The following is a 15915-nucleotide window of genomic DNA, read 5'->3' on the forward strand; positions in this document are numbered from 1 at the left end:
TTTATGCTTTGGTAACTTTTATATGAAAGGTACAGGGATCTAGCATTGCTTTTGAAGACTGTCCAGAAATGTGGGAGCCTACTTCACTGATGGGAACCCACTCTATTGATATTAAAATAAACTGGCTCCAGAGCTGGTTGTTGCTACAATTCAGACTAATAATTTTAAATTGCCCTTCCCCCCACTCCCTCCAGAAGCTAGTGAGATGCTTCTAACTCCATTGAACTTAGTAGGAAGATTCTGAATAAAGAGGTAACAGAATTCTGTGGCTCAGTTCAGACATTACACCAAACCGTAGTTTAGCATTATGAGAACAAGCCACAGCAAACATAGATTCCCCCTTCGCATCAAACATCACCACCAGGAGGAATCTGGAAGCTTTTGCTTCCAGTTTAGGTTAACCACAGCTTGTTCTCTGAACCTGATGAACTCTGCTTAAACTTAACTACAGTTCGTTTGAAGTGACTTGATTGCAAAATGCAGGTTATGAAGCTTACTTGTTTTAACACAACTTAGCATTAACCATAGTTTTAGATTTGGATGAAGCACTGTGTCGTAGTTGGAATCAAAAGCTTTCAGACTGTTGCTCACAGTTGTGAAGAAGTTGGAGATGAGGGTGAGGAGCAGGCTCACTGCAGCTTGTTTTTGACATACTAAACTACGGTGTAGCATAACGTTATAACACATTTGTGTGTATTCCAAGCATCATGAACCTGGGGAAAGTTTGGTAGGGCAAGACACCGTGGTCCTCCTTCAGATTTTGGTGAACCAATGAGGGGAGACTCTAAAGACCAAAGCAGCTTACTTGGTGGGTCAAGTGATTGGTGAGGCTTCCATAAATACTACACAGATTTGCTCAGTGAAGGTTGGTGACCTTCTGAAAAACCAAAATACATTGTGGGGTGGTTGTTATCTTTTAAAAAAATGTTTTTATAAACATGCTTGAACTTGTGGAAAGGATCGCATGAAACCCACTACACCTTTCTAAGAGGCCAAAGGAAGCATGTTGTGAAGTAAAAGTAATCCCCCCCCCCCGCAAAATTATTAGGAATGCTTCAGAAATCCTGTCATTGCCAATCCCAGTATAAACTGAAACAATCTACAGCTCCTGTAATTATGTCTGGATCCGAATTTAGCTATCTGCCGACTTTCAAACTTTCTGAACATTCTGACAGAGATCTCAGCTGGAAAAAATCTAGAGAACTACGTTTTAAAATGTGTATGTTGAGATAAAATATGTCTGAATATAGTATATAAATGTGCATTTTGTGCATTTTTAAATGTGCAGGTTAATGCAAAGAGAGAGAGAGGAGGGAATAGATATTTGGGGTGAAACATGCAGAAGTGATACAGACAAGAAACAGGCCGCTTTTTGCACCCCTAACCATTATTTTGCCAAATGAATATTTCTCAGCAAGCGCCCAGGGAACAGTGTATGGAAAGCGGGGATGAACTAGCGTGTAGGGAGCCTTATCAGTTTGCAGCTACTGAAATTTGCTTGCAGTACTGATGAATAATGGCAAATCTGAGTTAAGATACCATTTCAATTGAGATGACAAGTGTAATAGATGCGTCTCTAAATCTGTGCAGTGACAAGTTCTTGTGCTTCTTTCTGATCCCGTCTACAAGGAGGAAATTGCTTTGAGAAAACCTTTCTCCAGTCAAACACTGATCTATTCTGGACAGCTGGCAGGCAGTCTCACAGAAAAATAGTGAAAGTTCACTCACTTTAGGATTTACTAGCAATCTGTGACATTCCAAAAGTGGAGTTGATTAATCTGGATCAATAATCCCGGCTACTAAAAGAGAGCCCTGATAGAAAGATTGGTTGTGTGTGTGTGTGTGTGTGTGTGTGTGTGTATAAGGTATGTATTTACATCTTTGGTCTGCTCTGTTCAGAGGGCTTGTTTCAGGTTATAATGCTTAAGAAAGCTAAGTAAATAAATAAATGCAATGTTCATGGGGCATAAAAGAGGGGAAGGGTGAGCAATATGAAAATAATAACAGAACAAGACAAGTTGCAACATGATCACAGTGCTGGTTGCGGACAAATTAAGAGTAATGATGCTCCACATTCACTCCGCCTGAGTGAATAAAAAGGTCTGTGACTCATGAGGAAAGATTGTAGGTGCCTGGTGCGGTTTGAGAGGGACTTCCAAAGAACTGCTATCAGCAGTTGGCGAAGAGTAGGGGTGGGGAAAGGGACGCGGGTGGCACTGTGGGTTAAACCACAGAGCCTAGGGCTTGCCGATCAGAAGGTCGGCAGTTCGAATCCCCACGACGGGGTGAGCTCCCGTTGCTCGGTCTCTGCTCCTGCCAACCTAGCAGTTTGAAAGCACGTCAAAGTGCAAGTAGATAATTAGGTACCACTCTGGCGGGAAGGTAAACGGCGTTTCCATGCGCTGCTCTGGTTCGCCAGAAGCGGCTTAGTCATGCTGGACACATGACCCAGAAGCTGTGCGCCGGCTCCCTCGGCCAATAAAGTGAGATGAGCGCCGCAACCCCAGAGTCGGTCACGACTGGACCTAATGGTCAGGGGTCCCTTTACCTTTAGGGGTGGGGAAGCTGAGGGCCAAATGCCGGTTTCTCTGACTAGCCCTCACGACTCTCACTCTAGGCTACACCCCACTCTAACAACTCCCTGTGAGGAATTGTGTCCCTCAGACTGAAAATGTTTCCCTGCCCCATTGTGGAGACATCTGGTTGGCCACTGTGAGAACAGGATACTGGAATGAATGGACCACTGGCCTGACCTAGGGGGCTCTTCTTACTTTCTTACCCCCATATCTCTATATTTTCTTCCTAGGCATTTTTGTTTTCATTCTGAAAACTGGATGCTTTGAGCCTAAAGGCCTTTGCTCAACGAAAGGGCATAGAATTCCAGCTTTCCCCAACCTGGTGCCCACCAGATGTTTTGGGCTATAACTCCCATTATCCCTTGCCATGAAGGTGCTGATGGGACTTGTAGTCCAAACATCTGGAGGACATCAGATTGGGGAAAACTGGTCTATTTTGTGCAACACAACACTGAAGCACTTGTTCCGAAACTTGATGCTTTGGAGGGAAGCATGAGGTGATGTAGACATTCTGGTGCCTAATGTGTGTGTGTAGGAAGATATTTGTTAATTCTTGCAGTTTGCACATTGAAGCATGAGATTTGATTAGCCATATCTTAATGTGCATGATGGTAAATGTTATTAATGGGCGGAAAGCTGCCAGGCTGCCCTCTTTATCTTCAGTGACCGCTTGGCGTTATGGCAATCTATGCAGTATTATTATTATTTAGATTTATGCCCTACCCTGGTTTGCAGGCTCAAGGTTTTAAAAAGCACTCTACCCTTGGCATTTGCCCTCATCCTTAAGATGCATTTTTTAAAGCTTCATCTAACTCAGGTCTTCTTACCATGTTAGAAGAAAGCATAAATAGAGGATTGACTGATTTTTACTACATAAAATAAAATAAAATAAAATAGGAAGCACATAAATTACATGCGTCAACAGAAGTTCAGTAGGGAAGTTTACAAAATATTTTTTCACTGTATTTGCATATTCTTAAAAACTGGGAGTAATCTAAGATTGAACCAAATAACACACACACACACACACACACACACACACACACACACACACACTGTGTGAATTTGGGGGAATCCTTTCAGTTTTGAAGGTGGGGAGGAACATATTAACAACAATTTGTTGTCAGCAGCATGGTTACCTTGAGAGCACCAAACTCCATTTCAATTGTGCATCCGGAACTTGCCGATGTGCCGTTGAATCCGGCCTGCAAAACAGTGACAGTCTGGAGTCACCCTCAGTTGTTACTAAGTAGAAAATGTGATGGATGCATAAACTGTACCTTAATGATTCGCTGTCGTTTTGCACGTTGCTAAAGCTTTTCTGGCCTTCTGTATGCCAGCTCAGCATATACTAAGAAAGTTAGTGGGGAGAGCAGAACTACAAGACATACAAGACATGGGGTTACTGCCAAAAGAAGTCAGATTCAGTTAGATGTACCTGTATCATGGCTGTACCATACCATTGGCTGCCACTGGCAGAAGGCAGGGGCTGGGGTAACAGCACAGGTAAGACTAAACATAGGAAGAACATGGGGAACTTACTTATACCTAGTCAGGACACTGGCCCAGCTGGCTCAGTATTCCCTACTCTGACTGGCAGGGGCTTTCTGAGGTTTTAGGCAGGAGTCTTTCCTAGCCCTATCTGAAGATGCTGAGGATTGAACCTGAGACCACTGAGATCTGTTCCATCAGATGTTATGAAGAGCTCAGAGGGATCGCAGGCTAGTGCTGTCATCTTGAGTAGCAGACCTGTGCCCCAGTATTGTGTGTCATTTTGCCATGGAGCGAAATTCCTAGGCAAAAGGGGGAAATAGCTGGAGTAACTATTTCCACAACAAATTACTTCCTCCTTAATGCTTTCTTTCCTCTTTTAAAGTTGTGTCCCACACGCTGACTGTAATTCATAGTAAAATTATAACCTGGGCAGGAGCTGCCAGAGCAGATCTAAGGCTACAGCTGCCCCCTGTCAGGAAGATCTGTCCTAGGCTGGTTCTTGGAGCTAGGCATACCTACCTTCAGTCTGGCTTGCATGTTACAGAATACCGTCTGGAAGAGCTTGTGATGGGTCACCTCTGCATGCAGTGGCCACCAGCAATGTCCATTGTTACCATGATCATTCTCAACATGATGGTGGCAACCTGCACTCATAGCTGTCAACTTACAGATTTGAAAATAAGGGACCAGCAGCCAAAATAAGGGATTTTAGTCAACCAGCTCCCAAGCCAAAGGCAGAAAGCCCAGCCAGCCCAGCAGCCAAACGAAGCCCAAGCGGTGGTTCCCACAGCACGGCAACCCGGCAAAGGGGATGCAGCAAGGAAAACCACCGTCACCTCTCCGCTGGGAAGCGCTGAGCAAAGGCGAGTCCCCAGGCAACACGGCCAATTTGATTGGCACAAGGCATGCAAGCTCCACCCCCTAGTCATTCTTAGACTCCTTATTGGGTGAGCAACGCAGCCAAGCAGCACAGTTGGAGCCTCCCTCCTCCCTGGCCTGCAGGGAGGGAGGGAGAGGAGCTGCTTCCTTTGAAACCTGTGAAATTTAAGGGACATCATCAATAAGGGACAGCAGCGGGACATGGCACGGGGATAAGGGAATTTCCTGCCAAATAAGGGACGGTTGACAGCTATGCCTGCACTGTGAGCCACAGCACTTGTTGTGGCCACAGAGTGAGGCAACTTTTACATGGACCACATTTCAAGTGTCTTCCACATGGATGCTGGAACATGTACCCTAACTCTCAGATGTTCCCTCATCTGGCGTGTGTGTGGATTGTCAGAAGTTGTAACCAGTCAATTTGCTTCTCTCCAGTGTTGTTTCCTTTCCAGTAAATCATTTAATTGTCTCCACACATGCGCCCCCTTTGCCCCATATACTTCCACATGCTGCTGTTGTCTTCCTCCATGTACCCATCACTTCCTTCCTTGAATAAAGGGAATACTAATCCCCATGCTCTTGAGAAGACTTGGGATAGATATATTATTTACTCCATCTGCCTGTTGGAAAACTGGGGCATGGGGCTGCGGATGAGATGAGCAGAAATGTGGTCAGAGTTCGTTTTTCTTGAGCGGCCTTTGGTGGGTGATTGCACCCTACCATCAATGGTACAAAGCCTGCTGCTCAGAACCATTGCTCTAAGGAAATCATACAGAATTGTACTTGTTTCTCTAGAGGAACGAACAGAGGGGGCAAGCCCACGTAAGAGACTGCAGTGCCTAGCTGTTTCATAAGTGCCAAGGAGCAGAGAGCAGGAGCGACCCTCAAGAACTGGGAAGGGGAAAGCCTGGGAAGATGGGGAAATAGTGGACAATTTGCTGGGATAACTTGGGAGCTGCTGCATCAAAGCCTTTACCTTGTGTAACGACTTTGCTGCAGCTGAGAGAACGAAGATGGGTAACCCTTATTTATCTGCTTATAATGAGTAATGTTTTAAAGATAGATGATTTTGAGACTGATGGTAAATTTGGACCTCTTTAATTTTAGTGCACAGCCTCAATATGGAGTCTAGCCGAGGTACTGTAGACCATTTACCATTTTACTACTACACCTATTTGTCTAGAATTATGTATAGAAAGTTGTTAATTTGTTTGAATATTTTTAATTGTCCCCAAAAAAATGTTTCCTGGATTATACCTGCAGAAACCTGTCATGTGTCTAAACAGTTAAAATATGACCAGCCGATTGGCTGTATCAGAAAAATACAAATTAGCATAATCTCTTAGTAAATAATTTTAATATTCAAATTTGATGATAGTACTAAGCTATGCCATTTATTCCTGCGTGAATATTGTCCTCCCTGGTGCTGAGGACTTTAATGTTTGCAATAAAATGCAGTGTATGATGTTAAAATGCATTGATAGAATTTAATCAGACAATGTCAGAATAGCTTTGAGTTCAAGCAAACATTGCTTCCTCTGTGATCCAGTGTGGGCACAATACTGCAAACCATAGTTTACAAATGGAGAGCCAATCTCAGCAATGCATACACCTCTCCCACTTTCCAGGGGAAAAAATCCACTCCTCCCTTCCATTTCCTTGTTTTACCTTAACCACTGCTTAGTGTCATGGTATGGGAGCCCCTCCTTTGACCAGAATTTGAAACCATGGTTTGAAATAGTTTTGCAAACCCTAGTCAAAAAGACACCTGGTTAAGCTTGACCATGGTTGGTTGGTTGGTTGGTTGGTTATTTATTTATTTACTTACTTACTTACTTATTTATTTATTTACTTACTTATTTACTTATTTACTTACTTACTTACTTACTTATTTATTTATTTATAAATAGTAGTGTTTATACACTGCCAACTTTTGTAAAATGTCAAGGCACTCCAGTAGACCAAAGAGGGAGGGCACATACCTGACAGTGGCTCTGATATGCAAGCTATGGTTTGCAAGGTGGCAGAACTGCATTTGCACCAGACCATTATGCTGTTCAATTAAAATGTTAATGTCTTCCTGACTTGATATTCTTTCCAGGTAGATGCAAACAGAAACAAAACTAAAACCAGCAATGTTTTAGATTCACATATTGCTTTCCATAAAACAGTCTGTTTGACTGTAAAATATATTCTTCGTTTTGCTGATTGACCACGGGGGCAAGAATATTGAAACTTTAAAAAATAGTCTTGGTGTGCTGTAACTTTCATGCCTCAGGTCTATAATGAAAATGTGCTTCAGCCTTTGTCTGTGTATTTAGATTTGCTTCATTTGGAAACCTTTTAAGTTTTAGCGGTAGTAATAATAATGATGATGATGGTTGGGTGAAATTGAGTGGAACATGCTGTTATTTTTCTCCCAAAACAAAACAAAAACCCAAGTTTCCAAACAATGCCAGGCTAAAAAAAAAGCTTAAAAAATCAATGTACTTTTAAAGTCATTAGAGATCACAAGCAAAATGAGGCTAAGCTATGATAGCTAAGCTTTTAGTATGTCTCAGTATTGCTGTGAAATCATCTTGAATCTGCACTATTTCGCATCCGCTTTTTGTGGGAGGCACCTTTGGAGAATGTAAGAACAAATGCAAATTTCAAATGACGTTTTTATTAGTTAGAACTAAGGCAGACGTGTAAATAAGTTCACAGACATTTACTAGCCTGCAAAATCTTTTACCAGGCTGCTGGCAGAAGTTGGATGGAGATTTCTGCCCTCTTGTAGCAACCCACTGCCTTTCTATGCTGGGAACAGAGGAAGCAGCAGAATGCTAAATCTCTTTCACCCCCTCACTTACTTTCCTCCATGAAATCCCATACACTCGCCTGCATGCAATTTCTTCTATCCTGTGTCTACCAGATTACTGCTTAAATACAAGGCTAAGTGAAAAGTGAAAACCAGCTGAGCAGCATTAAAATCAATCTCCACAATTTACAGAATTTGGTACAAACAGGGCAAATTCCGTCCCACCAAGGCCTGTCATTCCACTGTTGTCTTTTCCTCCATCTAGGTCATGAGCATGATGCACTTTCGTGGCACACATTTTCAAGCATGGAGCGCAATGTTCACTTGAAAATACCTTATTCCAAGGCATCAAAGTTGCACCAACCCTCTTTGCTTCTGAAGAAAGTTATCTCTGTTTGGGGTGGGGGTGGGCAGTTAATTCACCCAGTGCCTCTTTCAAATGTTTGGTGCACTGATCTCTTCTGCAATCTGAACAAGTGAAATTTGCAGCAAGCAGTTGTTAGGTAGCCATTGACGGTGCACACCCAAGACAACTGCCCGACCATGGGAGTCTAGATGTTTGCAATGTCAGTCATAGGTTGGTTATCAGTTGTCACATGAAAGCTGGCGACTGAACATGTGAAAATGTCCTTTGTTTGGAGTTAGGGATAAAGCTACACTATATTCCAAAGCTGGTCCTTATTAGACCTCCAAAAATACCGTATTTTCCGGCATATAAGACGACTGGGCGTATAAGACGACCCCCTAACTTTTCCAGTTAAAATATAGAGTTTGGGATATACTCACCATATAAGACTACCCCTCTTCCAACGCACACCAAATAAAATTTTAAAAAACCAGTCTCCAGTCCGGCTCAGAAATCCGCTCCACTTCCCAGTGGCCAGGGGCTTCTGGGGCCAGTTTCCAAGCGTATTTCTGCTTCATCTAGAGAGCTTGGTGTCCTCTGATTTAGTTTGCTGTCGTTTTATCCTTTGGTAGGGAGTTAGCTGCAGGAGCTGCTGCTGTAGCCAGCATATAAGACGACCCCCGACTTTTGAGAAGATTTTCCTGGGTTAAAAAGTAGTCTTATGCGCCAGAAAATACAGTATTTCTAGCATTCACACAGCAACAGATCCAAACTTCAGTCTCTACATAACATCTATGTGATCTTGTCCCTGAAAATGACATTATACCATCAGGATGTCTGAAGTCAAATCATCTAGCCAGCCAAGAGATGTAGAATAGGTCTATTAACATTTATCTAGGGCAGTGGCGTAGCGTGGGTTGTCAGCACCCGGGGCAAGGCAAGTAATTTGCGCCCCCTAACCCATGGATTTGCGCCCCCTAACCCTAACCCCCAGATGTTGCGACCGGTGCGACCGGCCCCCCCTGAACCCCCCACGCTACGCCACTGATCTAGGGTTCTAGAATTGCACTTTTCCCTTCAAAGGTAGCACATTGAATGCATCCACACGAATTACTGGAAAATAAATGCATTGACAAACATCCACATTAATGGGCTTCACATGAATCCACTCACACCTTGAAAAGACGTGTTTAGTGATCAAGGTGTTGTGCCGGCCAAGCTCCCTGCTGGCTGCACAGAAGCGGTACAGTGACCCTGTGCATGAATCAATGCCTCTACGCAAGGGAGAATGCTGGGCCAATCAGGATACCTCTTTGTGTGGAGGAACCCTAACCACATGGTTTGGATTTCCAAAGTGATATGCAAACTGAAACACAGCTATTCTGCAAAGCTTGCACCTTTCCCCATTTTGTGATGTGGGTCTCCAACCAAATTATGTTTACAGAGATATGTGCATTTTAAAAATCCATATGTTAGTGGGGGTGGTGAAGCATATACAACCTTGTGCAAATTAATTGAAACAAACAATGTAGTTTATTGTACAAAACTCACATATACATGTATAAAATTCATATATACGTACATTAGTAACGGATATGACCGCCACTATTTTTATTGGGGGGGGGGACTCACTTACGCAGCACTTGAACACAGTTTGGCATGGAGTCTACTAGTTTTGAACAGTCACTGTTGATTTTTGGATCCCTGTACCACTCTTGAATCAGCCCCTGAATGAGCTTCTCCATAGTCGTACAGTCTGCAGCACAGAGGTGACTTTTACATATAGCCCACAAGTTCTCAGTGGGATCTACGTCCAGGGAGTTCCCTGGCCAATCAAGTACCTGTATTTGCTGCTTTGTCATGAATTTCTTCACCACTTTTGATGTGTGAAAGGGGGCATGTCCTGCTGCAATATCCCAGTACCATCAGGATACCTCTTTTCCAGCTCTGGAATAACACTTTTTTGTAGAACCTCCATATATTGTGGCAAGCGCATCATTCCTTCTATTGGCTGCAGGCTTCCGACACCATAATGATCAACTGACTTTTCGTGTTCATTTTGAGTACAGATAGAAAACATGATTTGTTTCAATCAATTTGCACAAGGGTGTAAAATGCATTATACATTGAAGAAAATCGCCTGCAAGAATGTGTGCATCGGGCAAAACTGTGCACAAAAGATGTGTATATTGGGAGGAGTTGGCGCTGAAACGCTGGCAAATTTGTTAAAAACCAGCAAACTGATGTGGAAATGTGGAAAACTAAACTGAAGACTGGGAAAAATGAAAAACAGGGAGAAACCAAAGTACACAGGGTTGCCCATGCCTAGTCCAAATGTAGGACCCTTCACGCTTCCAGCCCATTTGTATATGCCACCCCCCCCCACACTGTTTTAACGCTGTTCAGCATCCTTTCATTTTCCTGGCTTCTGCTTCTCAATACCATTTTCCTCCTTTTTTGTCCTCCCTGTCCTCAGCTTCATTTCGCCTACGCAAAGGGTGGGAAACCTTTGGCCTTGGCACAACAGCAAGGGCCCCGGGCCCAGTTCTGAAGCCTTCTTGGCAAGGGACCAGTTCAAGCCACTGGAAAGAGTGATCTGCTCCTGTCCTAGCAGAAGGAAGAAGGGATGATAGAAGGGATGTCACAGAGAAAGAGAGAGATGGGCGCAGCAGAAAAAGAGAGACCCAATTTGGGCACTGGCCCTGCCTACTACCAGCATGTGAACCCAGACAGAATGCAACCCTCAAGGGGGTAGGGAGAGAAGCAAAAGCTTCCCCAACCCTGACCTGTACAGCGGTACCTCTAGTTACGTACTTTATTCGTCCGTTCTTAACCCGAAACCGTTCTTAACCTGAGGTACTACTTTAGCTAATGGGGCCTCCCACTCCCACCACGCCTCCAGCACGTGATTTCTGTTCTCATCCTGAGGTAAAGTTCTTAACCCGAGGTACTACTTCCATGTTAGTGGAGTCTGTAACCCGAGGTGTTTGTAACCCGAGGTACCACTGTACTGCCATTTAACACAATTGTCTTTCGCAACCCACATGATTTTGTTTCTACACGTTTGTGAAATCATCTCATCCGATGCAATGCCATGTTGTCGTCAGTGGTATCATAACACCATATATAATAATAAAATAAAATGGCGGCATGGAAAGTGGAGGCCAAGGAAGCATGAGCCAAGAGTTAGGGAAAGAGTGGCAAGACGAGTGGCATCGAAGCAAAACACTGGAAATGAAAGGCTCTTTCAGAAATATGTGCCAAATTAGGTACATTCAGTGCAGTCCGTTTGTTTGATCATGCTTGCCGCCATGCAGCTAGTCAGATTGATAAAGTGCCATGGAGAATCATTTTATCCGTTCGCCTAGGCTGGCAGCCTTCTATTTTTTCCCTGGAATTATGGCTGTCATTTTCTATTCACGATGCGGAAACAGGCAAAACTCTTTGCATTTATTGATGTGTTTCAACCAGCTCCCATCTTTGCGTACACATGAGCACGCTTGAGCAAATGTGATGGCCTGGATCAGACCAATTAGCTTTTAAGGTCATGTATTGTTTTTGGTAAGCATTTACTACCAGTGTTTTATTTTGGGGTGAGTAAAAATCTCCTCCACCCAAACACACTTACACTTGCAGAGTTGACTGACAATAGTTTGGGAATTATTTAAAGTAATGTAACTTATGCCTCTTCCTCAGTCCCACACACCCTGTATAATCTTAAAAAGTGTAGTCAACTTGAAACTTTCGTAGTGAAGTGCTGGTTGCAAAAGCAGCGGCCGCAGACCAGAGCCCCGCTCCCCACTAGTACTTTAAGCTATAAACGCACCATATCTATACAGTAATTTTTGCTGCGTCGTTGGTCAATGCTTAATTCGGTTACTAAACCATGTGTCCGTCCATGAAGCAAGCAGTCTTTTCACCGTGGCTTTAAACAAATAACCTCTAAGTTCCTGGACATCTTAAATAAACGACCGACAAGGAATAGGAGATACATCTAAAAGACCATCATTGGTTTTCAAGCCCTGATGCTTAGAAGGGTGAAGGGAAAACAACCCCAATGCGTTGCTGTCGTTTTTCTCACCCAAAGTCAGTCCCCCCCCCTTCCTTCCTTCCTTCCTCTCTCTTTCTCTTTCCTTTCCTCCCTCCTCTCCCCACCCTACCAATCTATGGTCAGATCAGTGGGCCAGCATTCTGCTGAGCCAAATAAATTAGAGAAGTGGTTTTTCTTTTCTTTTTTCGGTTTGGTTATTTTTTTTTTAATTTTATGTACTACGGAGAACAGTGTCGTCTTGTGGCCGTTCTCGTAGACTGTGTTGGTTTAACAAGCGTCCAACCCTTCTGTCTTGTTGTTTTTTTGTCTTTCCTGCTCCCTGTCCCCTTGTTCCCACAGGCTGTGCGTTTGTCACGTTTTCGACAAGGGCAATGGCACAGAATGCAATCAAAGCCATGCACCAGTCTCAGACCATGGAGGTACAGTACTGTATCATCTGCCCTTTCTTTGTTTTTCTTTGTGCAAATGATTGAGAATGTAAAGCCATGCTCTCCCGGAGAAGATCAGACGCATGACAATCACAGACTTAAACTTCTGCCGGCTCCCTCCGCTCTTTTGTTTCCCCATCTCTCTGACATTTACTTCCCTTAATTGTCTGAGAATGTAGGATGATCTCTCTGCTGCTATTTCACAATATGGTGGCATTCAACAGATAATAATATAGTTCGTTGAAATACCACTTTGCCCATCTGGCAAGCTACGTATAAATTTAACACACTGGATTTTCCTCTACATGTATATATTATTTTAAACAATCCATGCTCCAGTCAAAAATTTGTACTGGTCAAGCGACATGGAAAAGGGCGGGGTTTGGGCATCCCTCACCCTGCATACAAGTATCTATTACTGTAGCTACCCAATGAAAATTCAAATTATGTCAGAAAACAACAAATTACTAGTCTCTCTAGAGAGAGAGCAAATATCTACTCCATCTTTGGCTTGCACTGAAAGTGTTTACTTGCCTAAATAAAGGTGCCCCCTCCCCCAACCCCAGTCTGTGATTTATGTCATGGTCTTTCAGAATTTTGCACAAAAGAGCCTCACCAGTCAACTATGTCTTATTCTGCATCTTCTAATTTAATCATTTGAGAATGCATGTTATATTGTATTATGTATACTGTATCTGTGTATTGATTATCTCCTCTAAAAAAGCATTTTGGTGTAATGTGCACTTGTTTCTTGCTTTTTTTTTGTATTCTCTTTTCTTTTCAAATGAGGATTGTTCAGTTTCCTTGAATAATATCCCCCCCCCCTTTTGCAATGCTCTACTTTCCCAAAGCATGCTGGGTACTAAAATGAATCCCAACAGTGTGTCTGTGTCATTGAACTGCTTTGTATAATGAGCAAAGAAAAATATAAAAGTGCATGGAAATGTCACTGTCTTCTGTATTCTCCAGAAATATTGATATTGGCATTGCAAAGCTATTGTCTTTCCGATCTCTCCTGACTTTAGTTGAGATTATTTTGATATTTTATAATCAATGTGTTTTTCTTTCCAGTGCTATCCTTTTTTAAGGCATTGAGAGTCTACATCTTTAGATGTGACTCCTGCCACAGAAAGGAACCCAATTGTCTTCACTATTAAATGGCATTTAAATAGAAAAGTGTTTCTGCGCACACACATTGATATAAAAAAACAACAACCCAGGAACTTAAAAGAAAGAAACCTCTTTGGGTTCAATGAGACACCCTCCCTCTTTTTCCGTGTCCTAAATCTTGTAATGTTAGCAATACACATTTTATTATGTATTGCCTCGAGAGAAAAGGGGAGGGGTATATTGACCCTGAACCCAACCTGGTTGGAGAAGATTTGAAATAGGAATGTATTAGAACCTCAGAGGTATGGAAGTTTGTTTATTGATATTAATTTATATACCGCTTATGTGCCAAAGTGGCTATTAAGTTACCTGTAACCATCCAGGATCATAGCACAACAGGCTTGCACAAAGCACAGTGGAACTGTCCCAACTTCTCCTCTTCCCTTCAGCATCCTGTCCACCTTCAAAGTCTGCACACAACCCCTAATTCTTAGAGCAACTTTGCCATCCTGGCTCCCTCTAGACACTTTGGATTACAACTCCCTTCAGGCCTAGCCAGCAGCTGTGACTGGGCCTGGTAGGACATCTGGAGAGTGCTAGGGGGACCGTGGCATGAAATTGTGCAAGATAATCAAAACGGCCACCATGCTCTCGCCCTAAAAAATAGGAAGATGTTGTCTGGGAAAGTGGCACCCCATATTTTGGCTTCAAAGTGTTAGAGGGTGAGCAGGCCATTTCAGAACCAAGGGGGAAACTTGGCTCATAGCTGTCAACTTACAGATTTGAAAATAAGGGGCCAGCAGCCTTGAAAATAAGGGACCAGCAGCCAAAATAAGGGACCTGCAGCCTCACCTGTTCCAGGCACTCCAGTCTTCCTGTCCTCCTGCAGTCTGGTCAAACTCATGCTGGTAGCTTCGAGAACACTGTCCAACCAACTTTGTAACCAGAGGTTCAACTGAATAGAATCTGAATCACATGAACCACAAGGCCTATGCAGCCTCAACTTAAGATGGCTCCCCGGCCTGGCTTTGCACGCAAAGTTTGCAGCAGCACATGCAACAAAATGGCGTCCAGCATTCAAAAACCCCCTCAGCTTGCATTAACTAGCCACACACAAGGCATTCAAGCTCCACCCCCCAGTCATTCTTAGACTTCTTATCGGGTGAGCAACACAGCCAAGCAACACAGTTGGAGCCTCCCTCCTCCCTGGCCGGCAGGGAGGGAGGGAGAGGAGCTGCTTCCTTTGAAATTTAAGGGACATCATTTAAGGGACATTTAATGGACATCCATCAATAAGGGACAGCAGCGGGACATGGCGCTGGAATAAGGGACTGTCCCTTCAAATAAGGGACACTTGACAGCTATGATTTGGCCAAAACATAATGTGAATGGGATTGGGTGCCATTTTTAACGTGGCCTTTGAAAGACCTGGTGTGTTCTTATGAATTTCATCTATGTCTGATGATAGATTTTAAAAGTAATGTTCCAGCGTGTTGTCAATTCTCCTTTTGCTTTCTATCTTCAGAAATGGGCGGAACTCCTGAGAGTATACCAATGTCTTCTGAAAGAAAGCTCAGAAATGGTTTTCCGTGTACTGCTGAAAGGAAAAGCACAAAGGCTGGATTTGACAGAGAGAAAGAATTAATGGGATGGAGACAGTTGAAAACTGTAAAATTATAAAATGGGGAAATACCTGCTCATCTTAAGATAGTGAATAGGATGGCGGGAGGAGAGAATATATTGGTTTAGGTCAATATACTATTATGTTATCCCTTCCTTGGTTATTAATGTCAACACTATTATGGTAAAAGAGTTGACTTTCAATAGCTAATATTAAATCTGGACACTCAACCAGAAAGTATAATGCCGCTGGCACTTTGATTTCATGTTTAATGCAAAGAGAATTCTTTTCAAATGGAAGATTATATATTATGCAATCAGGTTTCAACTGAAATAGTGACGTTATTTTCTGTCCCTGATTTCATTATTTTCACTTCTTCAGTACACTCCACAACGTATTTTTCAGTGCAAACACGAAATACAAAATGATGAGAATGAAAATGTTCATAGGAACAAGTTTCCCCAAAAGTTAATGGCTTCTTAGATTGCTATTTAATCCCCTATGCATATATATGTGTGACAGACAGATATATATGTGAAGTTATGCTCAATTATTTCATTAGTCGAAGGCAACTAATTTTATTTTATTTTTTTATCATGGAACAAATTAG

General features: G+C 42.9%; 1 protein-coding gene across 30 annotated transcripts in view; it reads left to right on the plus strand.

Annotated features, from left to right (window-relative positions):
- The window catches only part of CELF2 (CUGBP Elav-like family member 2), a 552082-nt gene that overhangs the window by 468818 nt on the left and 67349 nt on the right, over positions 1-15915 (plus strand). For 17 of the 30 annotated variants that reach the window (XM_081210125.1, XM_081210105.1, XM_081210100.1 and 14 more), the window contains 2 exons: positions 6057-6086; positions 12486-12565. In XM_081210125.1, coding sequence (XP_081066251.1) covers positions 6057-6086; positions 12486-12565 — 110 coding nt within the window. The remainder of the gene's footprint in view (positions 1-6056; positions 6087-12485; positions 12566-15915) is intronic. The other 13 variants (XM_081210107.1, XM_081210115.1, XM_081210119.1 and 10 more) reach the window with 1 other exon arrangement.

Source organism: Podarcis bocagei (assembly GCF_964188305.1).
Source record: "Podarcis bocagei genome assembly, chromosome: 10".
Classification (NCBI taxonomy): Eukaryota; Metazoa; Chordata; class Lepidosauria; order Squamata; family Lacertidae; genus Podarcis; species Podarcis bocagei.